Source organism: Trachinotus anak, unplaced genomic scaffold, assembly GCF_046630095.1.
Source record: "Trachinotus anak isolate AG129_WGS33_773 ecotype Australia unplaced genomic scaffold, CSIRO_AGI_Tana_v1 ptg000033l, whole genome shotgun sequence".
In the NCBI taxonomy this organism is placed as follows: Eukaryota; Metazoa; Chordata; class Actinopteri; order Carangiformes; family Carangidae; genus Trachinotus; species Trachinotus anak.
In genome coordinates, this window is record NW_027273884.1 from 8,468,383 (window position 1) to 8,487,500 (window position 19,118).

Here is a 19,118-nt window from a genome sequence, read left to right on the forward strand (position 1 = left end):
GTCATTTCAAACCCATAAAGTTGAATTCATCACAAATCTCAAATACAGACAGCAAAATAAATCTGGCCCAAACCTGGCTCAGTGTACGCCCGGCTGCATGGCCCGAATCTGGCCCCTATACAACATGACTATGAGATGATACTTCAATATCTGGACCAGTTCTGGCACACACACAGAAAACCTTCCAGTTGTCAGCCAGCACCAGAGGAAAAGCTGGAATCTGATGTGGAAGTATCTGGGCCAGGCTCAGGCTGAGGATCATGTTGCTGTCAGCACACACTGCACAGATTACACAAGGTCTGAACAACACAGTTTATTTCATTATTGTAGCATCAGTACAAACAAGATTTGTAACATCATTACAAATTGGGGGGGGGGGGGGGCTTCAGTTGGTTCACTGAGACATAGCAGTGAGGTCAGATGCAGTAAGGTCACTTAACCTAAGGTCCTGACAAACTGCAGAGGTGAGCTCAGGTGTTTGGTCCTGATCTGGTTCGAGTCTGATTAAATCAGTAATGTTTCATCATGGGGTTTTCATTCAATCCAGATGTCAGTCACTGAGGTGGAGTCACATGACACAGACCTGGACTCACTGAGATGAGACCAGGGAGGACAGAGTGACAGCAGCACCACGTCCATCAATGCACAACTGGGTCAAATGACAACAGCCAGCAAACTGTAAACATGAGGTGTAGAGGTGGAGGTGGAGCTACAGCCTCAGGTTACACTGCACAGTAAATCATCAGTCAGAGGTTGAAACATTAACGACACAAACACACTCAGCTCAAGATTCATCCGCTCTGATCTGTGGTGAGGTCGTTGTGGAGATTAGCCTCACGCTCCTCTCTACTCTTCACACAGGCTTCAATTTGGAGGGGGAAGATTCCAGCAGACTGATCCAGAGTCAGCTCAGCGTGACTTACCACTGTGTGTCCGTCAGCAGGCAGGTCAACAGGTGTCAGACTATGGTCAACACCTGGATCACACCTGTCTGCCTCCTCCACTCAGACTCACACCTGGTTGTGCGAGAATGATCTCAGGTGAGCATCATAACAGACAGTCACCCCAACCCTCTGTCCATGAGCAACCCCACCCACTGAAGAAGGCCACAGGTGGTGGTTGAAAGCTCAGTCACACATTAGAAATAAGTTGTGATTTTCAGTGACCATGAGTCCAGCAGATGTCTTGTAACATCTGGTCTGGTGCTTCACATCCCTCCTTCCTATCAGAGGACCAATCAGCTGCTGTAGAGATATTATGGTCTGGTTCAGACCCTCAGTTCATTCAGGAACCAGTCCAGTTAAAACTGGCCTCACCAAGACCAGGTTCTTTGGCTGTTGACATCAGAATGAGTCAGAGTGTGTGTGTGTGTGTGTGTGTGTGTGTGTGTGTGCGTGTGTGTGTGTGTGTGTGTGTGTGCGTGTGTGTGTGTGGAGGTCAGGACACCACTGAGGCTGTGCTGGGCTCCAGACCCGGGTTGTGGACACACACTGGCAGCCTGTGGCCTCTGGAGTGGTCCAGGTTCCAGCTCCTCATCCTCTGGTGGTACTCCTCTGAGTCCAGCTGGTCCCTGTGAGCTGACCTAAGAGCAGCTGAGCGGTGGACAGTGTTGTGTAGAGCCCGGATCAACATCCTGCAGACGAGAACACACAGGACAGAGTCACAGACACAACTGGCTCCTGCTCCAGTCTGATGAAAAAACATTTGTCCGCTCTTAGTAACTCCGACTCTTCAGGTTCAACCCCAGATGTTTCTACACCTGGACTGGAGTCCACCTGTGGTAAATCAGCTGACTGGACACATACTTGTTTTTTCACCTGCCTTACCTCTGTGTTGATGTTCACTTCTTCTCTGTCAGAACATGATAAACACATGTTCAGTGATTGGTCAGTGTCTCTGTTCTGTCACAGATACAGAGACTGAGCCCACGTCTCTCTGGGTTATAATAATTTATAACACACAGTTTGTCCACCAGAGGACACCAACATTTTATTGTGTCTGTATACCTTGGTCACTGTTTTCTCATAATTAAGTCTAATTAAGTTTATGTTGTGTTGATGTAAATAAAATGACTATGGACCAGATTTAATAATAACCATTATTTTTATAGCTCTTCACATACACAGATTCGTTGACAAATATAAAAGGAGAGAGGGAATTAAAACTCAAAGAGTTAATTATTGATTTATAGATAATTAAACAGTTTTTAGTTGTTCTATAAAGATGAGCCCCCCCAACCCGATATTTCCTGATATTGTGTTCTATGGTTCAGGTGCTTGATGGTTGTTCAGCTATTTATGACACTATATTTATAACAATATTTAATTTAATGTGTTTTAACTGTAGCTGCCTCAGTGACTGAGCAGTGGAAAGACTGAGCTCAGAGTCTGTGGAAATCAGTCACATCGTTATGTGTGTGTGTGTGTGTTGTCTGCCCTAACTTTGACTTCCCCACTGATGAGGACCAGTCTCAGCTGCTCTGGAAACAGACCTGACCACTCAGTCCGGAGGTGCAGTGAAGTCTGTGGGTGTGCAGATGGTTGTGTTTGTTGTGTGTGTTTTTTACAGTATTGTGTATTTGAGGGTGTGTGTGTGTACCTGGGTAATAGAGCTGTCACTGTCGTAACAGCACATATGATGTAGAAGAGAGGCTGGGACATCTGAAGAGTCTCCACTCCCACAGGGTTGGTGGGTGGGCTGCAGGTCACACAGGACACAGAGAAGAGCAGCACGAAGCCAAAGTAGGAACCAGCACTGAGGACCATGACCAGGACGTGAATCCAGGTCTGCGAGACAACACAGACGATCAGACACTACACACCTCAGTCTGTATAACTCACAACATCCAGGACACACAATCAAACAGGGTGTAGTGCAGCTCTGTGTCTGACCAGAGTGTGACTCTCCAGGACCTGGTGCAGCAGGATGATGAGGAGGGCGGAGGCGTTGATGGGGGAGCCGAAGGTCAGCTCCCCAACATCTGAACCTGCAAGAGCCTGAGACAGACACACAACAGTATCACACAACAGTATCACACAACAGTGTCACACAGCAGTGTCACACAGCAGTGTCAGAGCTGGAGGTGACTACATGAGTTTACTGCTGTATGATGGTAACACACCAAGATCAGCTGGGGGGTTAGAGCACGTTTCTACAGGCAGCTACATCAGCTGATCAGATCAATAATGACCTGACTGAACGATCAGATCAATAATGAACAGACTATGTAATAAGATCAATAATGAACAATCAGATCAATAATGAAGTGATTGAACGATCAGATCAAAAATGAACTGACTTGAACTATCAGATCAATAATGGACTGATTGATCAATCAGTTCGATAATGAACTGACTGAATGATCAGATCAAAAATAAACTAAAAGAATGATCAGATCATATATGAACTGACTGAACGATCATATCAATAATGAACTGATTGAACAATCAGATTAATAATGAACTGACTGAACGATCAGACACTTACAAAGTAGGGGATGAAGAAGCAGATGAGACTTTGGTAAAATGCATCCAGGACTGTGATCCAGAACATGTAGGGGACGTAGACCTGCAGAGACAGGATCATGTGTGAGTGTCAACAGGAAGGACTGAGGTCTCAGTGCAGACTCAGGTCATGTGACACTAAAACAGAAGCTGTTTGAGTCGCTCAGAGAGAAGACGGCCTCAGGATGATCAGTACATTTTATATCTTTGTCCTCAAAAACGAAGCATCATTTATATTTAATAACCATATTCCCTACATTAACTATATTCACTGTAATCACTATGATCACTGTGATCACTTTAATCAGCAGAAGAGCAGAAACAGCTGTTCATGGTTTCACTTCCCTGTTAGAACCAAAACTTCTATTTACAACCATGAGCTCAGGAGCTGAGAAACAAGTCAGTTACAGTTTCTACAGAGGACGATGACATCATAGTGTGGGCGGGGCAAACTGAATTTTATATTACTTTGATACTGTTAGTGCTACTACTGTTAATACTATTAGTACTACTGCTACTGCTAATACTAATGATAAAAATAATAATAAGTTCATACATTAAAGGGAAAACAAGCAAATATCATCTTGACAAATGATCAGTGATCAGTCTGATCATCTATTATCACAACAACCTGATGTAACAGACCTGTAATTAATAATAATCAATTTATATCATAAGTAATTCATACACACTGACACACTAACACACATGTACTCATGAACACACATGTATTCACCAACACACATGTACACACTGACACATACACTAACACACTAGCACACATACACAGTACGATTATAATTCATACAGTACAATTGTAATTCACATTGGCAGTAATGACACCTGATTACGCCAATCTCAGATCACTAAGATTACTGTGGAGTCAGTGTGTACTTAGGCAAAAACAATGTCTGACTCCACAGTGTTCTCTGGGCCCCTACCCAATCTGACCGGTGATGACATGTAAAGCCGCTTGTCATCGTTCAACCGCTGGTTATCAAGGTGGTGTTCTGGCAACGATGTGGGCTTTGTTGATAACTGGCAGACTTTCTGGGGAAGACCTGGTCTAATTAGACGAGACGGCTTACATCCCACGCTGGAAGGAGCTCCTCTCATATCTAGAAATCTGACTGACTTATTAGAAAGCCAAAGCCATGACAATCCAGAGCTGAGACCAGGAGGCAGAGTCGCAGTCTTACACTCTTCTCTGCGCTTCTTAGAGCAGTCGCTGCCATTCACCCCCGAAAAACTGTGTCTGTCCCCCGACCACCTACATTTAAATATAATAAATCAAAAGTGAACAGAGGAGGAGTTAGACATGAAAACCTAATAAACAATTAACACAACTGTTATTCCAGAACCAAATAATAGGAAAATTAAATGTGGATTATTGAATATCAGATCACTCTCATCTAAATCTCTACTAGTCAATGATCTGATAACTGATCATCATGTAGATCTGCTCTGTCTGACTGAAACCTGGCTGCAGCAGGATGAATATGTTAGTTTGAATGAATCAACACCCCCCACTCATGTTAATGTTCATATCCCTCGAAGCACAGGCAGAGGAGGAGGGGTGGCAGCCATTTATCACTCCAATTTATTAATAAATCCTAAGCCTAAGATTAATCATAATTCATTTGAAAGCCTTATTCTTAGTCTGTCTCACCCAAACTGGAAAACACAAAAACCAGTCCTACTAGTTACTGTATATCGTCCACCTGCCCCGTACTCTGAGTTCTTATCTGAGTTCTCAGACTTTTTATCTGAGTTAGTTCTCAGCACAGATAAAGTTATCATGGTGGGTGATTTTAACATTCATGTAGATGTTGAAAGTGACAGCCTGAGTCATGCATTTAATTCATTATTAGACTCAATTGGCTTGTTAATGAACCCACTCACTCTTTTAACCATACCCTTTATCTGGTTCTGACTTATGGGATTGACATTGAATATCTAACAGTATTTCCCAGGTACCCTCTTTTATCTGACCATTTTCTGTTATTATTTGAGTTTTCAGTCATGGACTACACAGCAATTGGAAAAAAAATCCATTACAGCAGGTGTCTCTGTGACAATACCATTAGCAAATTTAAAGAAAGAATCCCATTGGTATTAAGCCCACTGCCATGTATCAATACAGTAGGGGACAGTTCTCTTAACTTCACATCCACACAGGTTGATGATCTTGTTGACAGTACTGTAGCCTCACTGCGTGCAACACTAGATACTCTGAGAAAGAAGGTAGTGAGTCAGAGAAGGCTAGCTCCATGGTACTGTTGGAATCTCAAGCCATGGGTTCTGAAAAGAACAATGGAGAGGCCTACATGTCCCTCCAAAAGCCTGAGTCTCAAGCCATGAATCCTGAAGAGAACAATGGAGAAACCTACATGTCCCTCCATTAGCCTGAGCCAGAGTTGGTCTACCGTTTGGCCGAGGCCAGGCATTCTCAGCAGGAATCCCCGGTGACGTCACTCAGGTAATAAAAGCGGCGCTGTGACCCTCCTCCTTCGCTTATTCCTGTGCACCAGTTACAGTAGAGAGCTACTCCAGCTCTCTCCGCGACTCGGCTGCTGAAAGGGAGCAATCTGCAAACATTTGACCTCTTTCCACAACTTCTGAAAGCCCAGGCCACAGTCTTCAACTCGCAGGCCAAGCGCACAGACTGCTGTTCTTTGTTTCCTTTTTGTTTTTTTCATCTTTCGGATCCGACGTAGATGCAGTCAGCTGATTTTACGTTCTGAGAGGACGAGCACGCAGACTTTGTTAAGGACAAAGTTCACCGTCCCTCATCTGTGATCTTCCCGCTGCCACCGAGGAACTCATCACTGTCATCGCCAGGAGAGCGAGACACGACTCGTCGAGCTCCCGGCCAAGGGCCGAGCTGTGGAGAGTCAGAGCGGACTTTCTTTTTCTAACTCCGAAGGATCGGAGCAACTCACAGGAAGAGGCTGATGTCTGGGCAGAGACACAATTAGTGTAGCGTGTTGTATTGTGCTATCGACTTATAAGTGCTGCATATCCTGTTGTTTTAGATCGTTCATTGTGATCAGCTTAATAAGCCAAATATCACTAGTTATCCGACCAGACGAACTCTGGTTCTCTGGCTCCCTTATTGTGTAGTGATGTTGTGGTGATTATTAACTGTGGTGACGATCTCTTGTGGACTCTTTCCTCTCTTCACCTTTATTCTCCCTCTTTTCTCCCAATCACGCACCTCATCTACATCTCTCTCACATTCAGGCCCTAGAGTGTGATCGCGTCATCCACGTAAAGTTCCAGCCCTCCCTTTGTTCTCGTTGTTCATGCCATTCACACTCTGTGGCCAGCCGCCATCTTGGCTGTAGCAAGTACCTCCCGCTGCCGCCATCTTGGCTCCTACTGACACGTCACTCACGTGATTTCGTCACCATCCTCTCCGTGCGTTCACACCAAACGCGATGGACGCGATGTCATCACGCGAGTATCGCGTCGCTCGACACATTTGTGTCACATTTGTGATCATCGCTTCATCGCGCGATGACGCAATCCACCTCCCGCTATTTTCTTCACATCCCGCTGTTTTATTTCTTTCTCTCGTCAACCATGGCTGAGTTAACAACCGTAGCTGCGCTTTATCTGTTGTGGACGTCTGATTTAATTAAGACGTCCACAATCCAGCTGTACCTCCTTGCTAACCTTCTTCCAGGCATTATCTTTTTTGTTCTGTCCCGGTAAAAGTGGGACGTTGTGTCGTATAGCTCCGTGTATCCACCATGGATGTATTATAAGAATAAGGTCTTACAATACATCCATGGTATCCACAGACAGCCACAATAATTTTCTCCTCCATTTTTTGAAATGTGCGTCTGACGTAACTACGTTGGTGGCGTGGTTTGGACATCAACGCTGATTGGATGTCGCGGCACAGCGTCACGCGATGTCGCTTAAAAAGTTCAAATTTTTCAACTTCAAGCGATACACGCGATGACGCGATGGACGCTTCATCGCTTCATCGCGTGTATCGCGTCGCTCCTATCGCCCGAATCGCGTCGCCCGGCGCAGCATCGCGTGTCATCGCGCCATTTACATTGACTTTGAATGGAAAATTGTGGCGTCCATCGCGTTTGGTGTGAACGCACCGTCACTCACACACACACACACACACACACAGTTGTTACATATGTGTTTTGCCTGTAATTATCTAGTTACTAACCAATGTTTGTTTTAGTTATAGTTGAATTATAATCGGTTTAATATCAAGTAATGTTATTTTGAATAATTATTACTCTTATTAATAAATCCTGTTATAATTTAACTCGTTGTCTGTGATTATTGTGGCTATATTTGTGATAACAGCTGGATTCAGGACAGTCAGTGCTCGAATTTACCCTTCAATTAACCTTCTGAGACTGCATTTTGAGCCATCAATTTGGTCATTGGTCCCTGGTGACAGGGTGGTGCCCCGAGGTTACTACTGGTAGTAAACATTTATTTATATATATATATATATATATATATATATATATAGATATAGATATAGATATAGATATAGATATATATATATATATATATATATATATATAGATATATATATAGATATAGATATATATATATAGGTGATTATCCCTGATAATCATTAATATTATACGCCAATAACCAAATTGCCCCTACCTGTGCCCCAACAGTACAACTCAGAAACACGAGCTTAAACACATGTACACACTTACACACACGTACTCACTAACACACATGTACACGCTAACACACTAACACACATGAACTCACTAACACATGGACACATTAACACACATGTACATGCTAACACACACTAACACAAACTATCACACTAACACACTTACACACATCTACACACTAACACACACTAACACACATGTACTCACTAACACACATGTAAACCCTAACACACATGAACTCACTAACACATGGACACATTAACACACATGTACATGCTAACACACACTTACACAAACTATCACACTAACACACGAACACACATGTACTCACTAACACACATGTACACGCTAACACAGTAACACACATGGACACACTAACACACATGGACACATTAACACACGTGTACGCGCTAACACATATGTACACGCTAACACACACATACTCACGAACACACATGTACTCATTTACACACATGGACACACTAACACACACTAACACACGTACTCACTAACACACATGTACACACTAACACACATGGACACATTAACACACGTGTACATGCTAACACACACTTAACACACAAGGACACATTAACACACGTGTACGCGATAACACATATGTACATGCTAACACACACGTACTCATTTACACACACTATCACACTAACACACATGTACTCACTAACACACATACTCACTAACACAAATGTACACACTAAGACACGTGTACACAATAACACACATGTACTCACTAACACACAGCCTGAAATCAGCCTGAAATCTACAATCTCTGAAGTTGAAGCTTCATTTAAGAGTCTCCAGTTCTCTGTGTCACTGCAATGTTGTGTGTGTGTGTGTGTGTGTGTGTGTTATTTTATGTGCTATTATAGGTTTTTGTGTGTGTGCGCTCACCTTGGAGGTCTGTGCAGCCTGGTAGAGCTCAGGTGACCCCATTAGAGTGTCTGCAGGTAAGTCCTGGTCCAGAACACCGTAGATGAGGGGAGGGATGGAGGTGAAGAGCAGGTTGAAGAGGATGAGGACCCAGGAGTTGGTCATGACGCTCCCAGAGAACCCGCAGAAGAACTGATACCAGAACAGCAGGTTCACATACATCTGCAGACAGAGACCAGGATCAGGGATCAGGGTCCTCACAACATCTGGATGGGTTAGTTTTTGGTCTTTACTCTCAGCTGTAGTGTGTGGATGCATAAATATCTAGGTTTCATGGTTTCATGGCACCGTCCTCAGACCTGAGGCTGATTCATCATCACATGTCCTGCTGCCTTCAGGTTCTGCAGGGATTTAGAGAACTGAGGCTACAGTATAGAGAAACTGTCAGAATTACTAATCACCAATCTTCAATTCAATTCAATTTTATTTGTATAGCGCTAAATCATAACATAGATTATCTCAAGGCACTTTACAGGGTAAGGTCAAGACCATACTTTGTTACAGAGAAAAACCCAACAGTTCTCAGTTTTAAGCCTGATCTCAAAGGTAGAGAGGGGGTCTGCCTCCCGAACCCACACTGGGAGCTGGTTCCACAGGAGAGGAGCCTGATAGCTGAAGGCTCTGCCCCCCATTCTACTCTTACAAACTCTGGGAACCACATGTAGACCTGCATTTAGAGAGCGAAGTGTCCTACTGGGAAAATAGGGAAGTATAAGCTCTTTAAGGTACGATGGTGCCTGATCATTAATGGCTTTGTAGGTGAGGAGGAGGATTTTAAATTCTATCCTGGATTTTACAGGGAGCCAATGCAGAGAAGCTAACACAGGAGAGATGTGATCTCGTTTCCTAGTTCCTGTCAGTACTCGTGCTGCTGCATTTTGGATCAATAGGAGGCTTTTTACAGCATATTTGGGACATCCTGACAATAAACAGTTACAGTAGTCCAATCTTGAGGTAACAAATGCATGAACTAGCTTTTCAGCTTCCTTTAGACACAGAATGGGTCTGATTTTTGCAATATTGCGCAGGTGGAAGAAGGCTGTCCTAGAGACTTGCTTTATATGTGAAGTAAGGACAAGTCCTGGTCAAAAGTGACACCAAGGTTTCTGACTGTAGCACTGGAGGCCAAGGTGATGTCATCCAGAGTCAGTATATTATCACATAGTGTATCTCTGAGGTGTTTTGGGCCAATTACAATAACTTCAGTTTTGTCTGAGTTTAAGAGTAAGAGATTACTGGTCATCCAGGTTTTTATGTCCTTTAGACACACCTGAAGCTTGGCTACTTAGTCTCACCTGGCTTTCTTCAGATCAGTGAACACCTCTTTCATTTAAATGCATCTAAATCTTTAATTAAAATACTTTATTCAGATTTGAACCATTATCAAATTGTTACTCTTTGCTCCACGTGGTTCATTTGCTCCTGTTAAGTAGCAGCAAAGAGACAAGTCCAGACCTGTGGTTCAGAGACCACATCAACAACTGACTGGCACTGCCTCCCTTAAACAAACTGCCCACCAGTGAGTGAACCTGAGGTGTGTGTGAACGGCTATGTGTTAATGTTCCTCCTGTTTCTGTCACTCACCATGTTCTTGTAGATGAAGTACAGGACCATGTTGGCCAGTCGAGACCAGCACCAGTGACCATGGACCAGCAGCAGCTTCCTCAGGTGTTTAAACCTGGAGATGGCAAAGTCACTGGACATGACAGCCTGAGGATAGACAGACACACACACACACGCACGCACACACACACACACACACACACACACACACACACACACACACACACACACACATACACACACACACACATTAGACCACAAGGACACACTCTCTCTTCTGACTTCCTCCCTCCTCTTCCTCACGCACAGCTCCTCCTCTCATGAACTAAAGCTGAAACATGTTTTGGACGATGTGTGTGTTAACAAGTGTGAATCTCACACTCAGGTCTGTCAGTGTTGATATGACCCTGCTGACACCTGAGATAGTCACATGACCACAGCTGACTGAACAGGTGATGATCCTGAGGACCTGTGTGGTTTCAGCAGTTCTGTCAGGTAAGTAGTCCTCACCTGCATCCCCTCCTGACCAGATATCCCGATGCCCACGTCAGCCGTCTGAATCATGCTCACATCGTTGGCTCCGTCACCTGAATGACCAAAAACGCGTGTCACGTTTACAAGACTTCCTGTTGGATGATGCTCTCCTCAGCTGACATTAGCATCATCGATTCTAGTGCAGCTACAACAGTCCAGGTAAACAGCTGATGGATCCTCAGGTGTGGACATGATATTTATATACACAGTACACACAGGAAGAATTTATCTCTGTTCATGACCTAGCACCAGGTGAGAATCTCTCAGGATGCAGAATCAGTCCTTACCCACAGCCAGGGTCATGACACCAAGCTGGTCCCGGATCAGCTGGACCACCTGGCTCTTCTGCAGTGGAGTGGACCTGCAGCAGATGACTGCTTTACATCTGCAGCTGAGCTGGAGGAAGTGGCTCTGCAGCTCCTCCTGTAGGGCCCAGTCCAGGGTCTGGCCGTCGATGACCAGGATGAAGCTGCCTGAGGATGACTCATCATCATCCTGACCACACTGCACCTCCAGTTTGAGCTCCTCAAGGAGAGCTGCACATGCCTCCTAGTGTGAGAGAAATCAGTGCTGTCACAGAGACTTACCGATCATTCAGAGTGTAGAGACCGAAGCTGGAACTGCTGCCAAAGGGGGGTCTACAAAGTCTTTGATTAAGGCTTTGAATCATGTAAATAATGAGAGCTTGTAATAAATGTGTTATTGGGTGTAAACTGATGTGTGTAAAATTACATCTACAACACAATAGGGTGAAGGCCTGGAGACGTTCTGCAGCTGGGGGATCAGGTCTTCCTGTTTGTTATAGACCACATGGTCTTTGGTTTAACACCTTGGTCAGAATCATTCATCATGAATGAACCTGACCATTCATGATACCCCCCCTCCCAACTGACCCTGCTCCCACAGTTGGCCGTCAGCAGCTGGTCGTTGGGACAGAGCAGTTTGCAGGCATAGGCAATGTTGATGGCTGTCTCCTGTTTGTCTCCAGTCAGGACCCATACTTTGATCCCAGCCCTCTGAAGAGCCTCGATGGTCTCTGGAACCTCCTCCTGCAGCCGGTCCACGATCCCTGTGGAACCTGAAAACACACAGAGACTCTGAAGTCCTGCTGTCCCAGCTGAGCGTGTTGGACTAAAGAACAAAGGATTCTGAGTTTAATCTGCAGTGTCAGAGACAGAGCTGTGAGTCGGTGAGGTGAACAGGTAACAGTGTGGACCCCTACCCAGCAGGGTCAGGTTGGTCTCCAGTCTCTGGGCCGACTCCAGCAGCAGCTCCTCTCTGTTCTCGATGCTGCTCTCTGCCAGCAGCTGCTTCTTCATCCACTCCTCATATTCCTCCTCCCCCAGGACCTGTGGGACACCGAGCACGGTCATTACAGACTGACACGGCCCTGCCCCCATGCTGTGATTGGACAGCTGATTATTTTTCATCTTGACATGGAGGGTCTATGTTATTAAAGTTACTGAAGGCTCTGAACTGCAGCACAGACTGGATTTCTGTGTGATGTTATTTATTTTCTTTGTTCTGTCTCAGTTTGATGATGATAAATTAAGTGAAATAAAAACATTTTCCTCAGGTGTGTTTTACCTTCTTGGCGAAGCAGAGTGTGCGGAGACCTTCTCTGGCGTAGCTGTCTAAGTGTTTCTGGGTCTGGTCTCTGATGTGGATTTCCTGAGCCCTCGCTGCACCTGAACACATCACAGAGACAGGTCTTCAGTCAGGACTGTGTAGGCTCACTGCTCAGTCATGTTCTCTCTGGTAGTTACCTGTGGAGGTCTCAGACAGGTCCATGATGACGGAGTCGGCTCCCTTGGTGTAGACCATCACGTGTCCTGTGAGCGGGTGCCGGACCACCACTGACATCCTCTTCCTGTTGGAGTCAAAGGGCAGGACGTGGAGCAGCTGGACAGCCAGGGAGCTGATTCCCGGCAGGTCCACCAGCAGGCTGTCTGCAGAGCGCCCCCTCAAGGTGCAGCGGTATGCCCGGGCCGCATGGACCAGGGCTGCCTCGTCTGGACTCTCTGCTTCATACAGCAGTTCATCATCAGTGTCACTTTCAGAGTCCACCTCCAAACCCTGTCTGGACCCGTCAAGGTCCGTCCTGGTTTCCTTATTATCACTCTCTGTCTTCCTGTCCTCTGCCTGTGCACCATCTGCCCCCTCCTCTCTGGAGGACAAGTCCAATTTACGCCTTGAGTGGGAGATCTCCAGGTTGCTCTCTTGGCCCGGTTCTGACCCATCTGAGGTGCTGCTGGGAGGTGTGGAGTCTGTGAAGGAGCTGGCCTTACCCCAGGTGAACAGTCTGCTGGTGAAGTTGCGGGGGCTGCCTTTGGTCTGGGGAGGGGAGAGGGTGGAGAGGGCAGAGAAAGGGGAGAAACTGAAGCGCTGGAACATCAGTTTGATTTCCTCCAGAGACCTGAGGGGGGTCTGAGATTCAGGCACCTGCAGAGGAAGACGAGGAAGAACAAGGACAAGGAAGATGAGATCAGTTTGTCTGTAGCTTCAGACAGACTTAATGGTACTAAAATAATATAATGTAATGTAATGTAATATAATATAATTCAATATAATATAATACATTGTACATTAGTGTCAGTCAGAGGACATACATATGTATATAGAGCTGTAGACTGATGTATCACACTGTGACCCAGAGTCAGTGATGCAGATAAAAGTCTCTTCACTCATTGACCAGCTCAAAGGTGTTGAGAGGGGGCCCCACCAGGAATGATGTGTGACACCTGGTGACTGCTCACCTGTATATACAGGTGTTCACCTGTACCTGTATATACAGGTGATCACTTGCCCTCACATTCAGTGACTCAGTGTGGGGAGCAGAGCCCCCACCCACTGAATCAGTCCACACAGTGTAAACAGACAAACAGCTGATCCTGATCTCAGATGTGTTGGGGGTCTTCTCCACGGCTCCTCAGGTGTCACAGGTGATGTGCTCACCATGTGTCGAGGCTGACTGGGCGAGGACACCACCACGCTGTTACAGATGACCAGAGCCAGGAAGAAGTCTGTGATGTAGGTGAGCTCCAGGCTGGAGGGAGTCCCAGAGGAGTCCTGGCTCAGGGGTGGGACCGGAGAGCAAAACCAGTTCAACTTCCTGAGCAGCTCAGGGTCTGGGACCACATCCTTCTCCTGGACACAGACACAGAGCAGCAGCAGCTCATCCACCACAGGTTGAGCTCACAGTAACACTTTATTCTGAAGTTTGTTAATTGTAGTGTACAGGAAACAGGAAACAGCTGATTCACATAATGAAAAAGAGAAACGTGGATCATTACAGATCTACAGACAGGTTGGGGTGGGTGTCAGGTGGGACTCCCTGAACCTGAGTCAACTACTGTGTCTATAGGTGAACGTGTGTCTGACCATGCGGCTGCAGAAGGTGTTGGTCCTGGGCTGCACATGATTGGATGGCTGGTCCTCCTCTTCTGACTCTGCAGTGAGCGTGTGCAGAGACACGGAGCTGCGGTTACAGCTGAGGGAGTGACAGCTCAGAGACTTCCTGCTACAGCCCGACCTCAGAGTCACCGACTGACCAGCTGACCGGCTCCTCTCCTCGTACACCTCCAGCCTCCGAGCTGCAACACACACACACACACACACACTGAGCTGTTGCAGCACAGACACACACACACACTGAGCCTGCAGCACAGACACACACACACACACACACACACACACACACACACACACACACACACACACACACAGAGCCTTTAGCACAGACACACACACTCTGAGCTGCTGCAGCACAGACAAACACACTGAGCTGCTGCAGCACAGACACACACACACACACACACACACACACACTGAGCTGCCATGTTGAGTTCAGAATCATAAGAATCTTTAGTTTTTCCCTTAGTTTGGTCACTTTGGTTTAATTGACTTTAAGTGATTCCTTAAGTATAAGACTAAGAAAAATACTTAAATACTGCAATGAACATTTGAAGGAAACCTTAAGGAGAAGACTTAAGGTGACAGTTGTGGTCATGTGACGTGGGGGTGAGTGAGGTAGTCACGTGTAGTCATTGTGTTACCTGCAGTAGCCCTTCACTTTTCCACATTTTGTTATGTTACAGCCTTATATGGATTAAATTCATTTTTTACCTCAAAATTCTACACACAATACCCCATAATGACAAAGTGAAAAAAGTTTGCTTGAAAGTTTTGAAAATATATTAAAAATAAAAAACAAAAATATAATATGTACATAAGTATTGATAGCCTTTGCTCAATACTTTGTTGAAGCACCTTTGGCAGCAATTATAGCCTCAAGTCTTTTTGAGTACGATGCTACAAGCTTGGCACACCTATCTTTGGGCAGTTTCTCCCATTCTTCTTTGCAGAACCTCTCAAGCTCCATCAGGTTGGATGGGGAGCGTCGGTGCACAGCCATTTTCAGATCTCTCCAGAGATGTTCAATCAGGTTCAAGTCTGGGCTCTGGCTGGGCCACTCAAGGACATTCACAGAGTTGTCCCGAAGCCACTCCTTTGTTATCTTGGCTGTGTGCTTAGGGTTGTTGTCCTGTTGGAAGATGAACCTTCGCCCCAGTCAGAGGTCCAGAGCGCTCTGGAGCAGGTTATCATCAAGGATGTCTCTGTACATTGCTGCATTCATCTTTCCCTCGACCCTGACTAGTCTCCCAGTTCCTGCTGCCGGAAAACATCCCCACAGCATGATGCTGCCACCACCACGCTTCACTGTAGGGATGGTATTGGCCAGGTGATGAGCGGTGCCGGGTTTCCTCCAGACGTGACTCTTGGCATTCAGGCCAAAGAGTTCAATCTTTGTTTCATCAGACCGGAGAATTTTGTTTCTCATGGTCTGAGAGTCCTTCAGGTGCCTTTTAGCAAACTCCAGGCAGGCTGTCATGTGCCTTTTACTGAGGAGTGGCTTCCGTCTGGCCACTCTACCATACAGGCCTGATTGGTGGAGTGCTGCAGAAATGGTTGTCCTTCTGGAAGGTTCTCCTCTCTCCACAGAGCAAAGCTGGAGCACTGTCAGAGTGACCATCGGGTTCTTGGTCACCTCCCTGACTAAGGCCCTTCTTCCCCGATTGCTCAGATTGGCCGGGCGGCCAGCTCTAGGAAGAGTCCTGGTGGTTCCAAACTTCTTACATTTACAGATGATGGAGGTCACTGTGCTCATTGGGACCTTCAATGCTGCAGAAATGTTACCCTTCCCCAGATCTGTGCCTCGATACAATCCTGTCTCGAAGGTCTACAGACAATTCCTTGGACTTCATGGCTTGGTTTGTGCTCTGACATGCACTGTCAACGATGTGACCTTATATAGACCGGTGTGTGCCTTTTTAAATCATGTCCAATCAACTGAATTTACCACAGGTGGATTCCAATCAAGTTGTAGAAACATCTGAAGGATGATCAGTGGAAACAGGATGCACCTGAGCTTAATTTTGAGTGTCTTGGCAAAGGCTGTGAATACTTATGTACATGTGATTTTTTTTGTTTTTTATTTTTAATATATTTGCAAAAATTTCAAGCAAACTTTTTTCACTTTGTCATTATGGGGTATTGTGTGTAGAATTTTGAGGTAAAAAATGAATTTAACCCATTTTGGAATAAGGCTGTAACATAACAAAATGTGGAAAAAGTGAAGCGCTGGGAATACTTTCTGGATGCACTGTAGCTCAGGGAACACAGCACACTAACAGAGTGAATAGCAGCTGTATTCAGGGTCAGTAGGAAAAATGTGTTATCGACAATTTTAGAAGACGCCACTGAAACAATCCAACATCTATTTAAATGTTCACACCCCCATGTCACATGACCACAACTATCACTTTAACCCTCCTGTTATGTTCATTTGTCAGGAACAGCAGTGGTGTTCCCGGGTCAATTATCCAAAAGATGTCCGAAACCAAAGAAATCCTAACAAGCACTGTGAATATTTCATTACTAACTCCATTACTAACTATTCTATCAATATTTAGTGCAATGGTGTTCCTTACCTCTAACAGGTAATGGTTCAATTAGGATAATTCACTCGTTTTTCATTAAAAAAATGCATGTTCAAACTTTTTTTTTAAATGTTTCACCACTTTATTGCTTTTGAAAGACCAACTTATGAAACACAATAGTTTTACTTAACATTGTAATAACCCTGTGCCATGTCGAGCACGACCCTTGTGCCCTGATTCTTCTCTGGGGCTTCTCCAACCGGCTTTCCAGTGTAAACCTGCACGTTCAATGCACAGCTGGTGTTAGCATCACATGCTGCCCAGATTTTTATTCCATATTTAGCTGGTTTGGAAGGCATGTATTGCCTAAATGGCCAGCGACCTCTGAATGCCACCAGCCTTTCATCCACTGTGATATTAGGCCTGGGTTATAGAGTAGTAGTTGCTCTACCCACTTGTCCCACACAGTCCTAATAGCTGCCAGCTTGTCTCTCTCCCGTCTACCAGCCCTTGTCTCTCGATTATCAAATCGGATTACTCTGGAGAAAATGTGAAAAGTCTCCAGAGACATTGTGGCTCGAAATATAGCCCTGCCTGTCTCTGCATCCCACAGACTGGCTGTCGATTCATCCTTCGACTTATAGCAAGGATGAGGAGCCCCAAATATGCATCTAAATGTGTTTTGTCTAGCTCCTTCCAATTCTCCCCAAAAACACGCCTCCCTTCCAGATTAGTCATTTCCAGAATGATTTTCTGTATTGAATCTGGCATGACCAGCTCAAAAGTTGACTTGATGTCAGTCACACGAGTCATTGCCATCCTAGTGGGCCCTGGCACTGTCTTGATTATGTTTTCTGCAGACAGTTTTGCCTGACGCATATTTGGGGATGAAGACCACTGTATTTCACCATTTTTTGACATGAATGTCTTGCTTGGAGGAATAGGAATAGCAATTCCCTCATCTGGTTCAAAATCAGATTCATTAGAATCAGAATTTAGCTCAAGATGGTCTTCATCTTCAGACACATCCTCCTCCATTTCACTGTCATGATCAATGATGACTTGCTTCTGCTGCTCATTTTGTAAAGGTTTGCCTGACAGAGTGTAATGTTGGTAGGACTCCCATGCAGAGAATCTTTTATATGTTTTGCCCCTCCCCTGTTGAGTGCCCACTGAATGTGGGTGGAGTTTTCCCGCAAGAACATAAATGGTTCTCGTCAAATATAATAGCACCTGCACCTGTGTGTGTGCGATCTGTGTGTGTGTGTGTGTGTGTGTGTGAGAGTGATTGGGATGAAATATGTCTCATAGTTGCAAAGAAAAAAATAGTCTGACATTTCTGACACCCTTTTACCTCCAGTTTGACTGCTGGGTCAAATTGACCCGAACAGTATCTAAGTGACAAACATGCAGGGGGTGGTTGCAAATATGTGAGATGAACCATTTTCATATTACATGTTGATTACACTAATTAAGGCAAGCAGAAGAAGTTTCATACTGAAAAAATACTTTTAACTATTTTTCCTAGATCTTCAAACTTTAAAACGGGTCAATTTGACCTGGAACATAACAGGAGGGTTAAGGGTCTTTTGTGCAACTGTTTTTATTTTCAGGAAATTCAGACTTTAAGCATACCAGTCTGTTCACCTGTCTCTATATACCTGAACACTGACAGACTCTTCCTCACCTGGAGAGAGAGACTCTGGTGTCAGCTGATCAGCTGATCGTCAGCAGCTGTCCACTAAATCAGGGATCAGCCTCTGATTGATTTATTTTGACAATTGATCCACTGACATATTCCTGGACCTGCACACACTACAGCAGTGGTCCTACTGGACCTGCTGGACCTCTGCTCTGTGAGTCACATGATCAGTTCTCACCGTTTTCCTCGTGAGGATACTCCACCCCATAGATGCTACAGCGGCGAAACACCATCTTGTTTTCTGTCAGCG

General features: G+C 45.2%; 1 protein-coding gene across 2 annotated transcripts in view; it reads right to left on the reverse strand.

Moving 5' to 3' along the window:
• Nucleotides 1-298: 298 nt before the first annotated feature.
• The window catches only part of atp10d (ATPase phospholipid transporting 10D), a 36,746-nt gene continuing 17,926 nt past the window's right edge, over nt 299-19,118 (reverse strand). For both annotated transcript variants that reach the window (XM_071471164.1, XM_071471165.1), the window contains 15 exons: nt 19,047-19,118; nt 14,609-14,820; nt 14,183-14,374; nt 12,994-13,669; nt 12,815-12,915; nt 12,450-12,576; nt 12,121-12,305; nt 11,515-11,776; nt 11,204-11,280; nt 10,715-10,840; nt 9,092-9,292; nt 3,487-3,567; nt 2,892-2,996; nt 2,599-2,786; nt 299-1,633 (listed from right to left, as the gene is read on the reverse strand). The exon at nt 19,047-19,118 is cut by the window's right edge and continues 181 nt beyond it. In XM_071471164.1, the coding sequence (XP_071327265.1) occupies nt 1,438-1,633; nt 2,599-2,786; nt 2,892-2,996; nt 3,487-3,567; nt 9,092-9,292; nt 10,715-10,840; nt 11,204-11,280; nt 11,515-11,776; nt 12,121-12,305; nt 12,450-12,576; nt 12,815-12,915; nt 12,994-13,669; nt 14,183-14,374; nt 14,609-14,820; nt 19,047-19,118 (2,801 nt within the window). In that variant the 3' untranslated portion in view covers nt 299-1,437. The remainder of the gene's footprint in view (nt 1,634-2,598; nt 2,787-2,891; nt 2,997-3,486; nt 3,568-9,091; nt 9,293-10,714; nt 10,841-11,203; nt 11,281-11,514; nt 11,777-12,120; nt 12,306-12,449; nt 12,577-12,814; nt 12,916-12,993; nt 13,670-14,182; nt 14,375-14,608; nt 14,821-19,046) is intronic.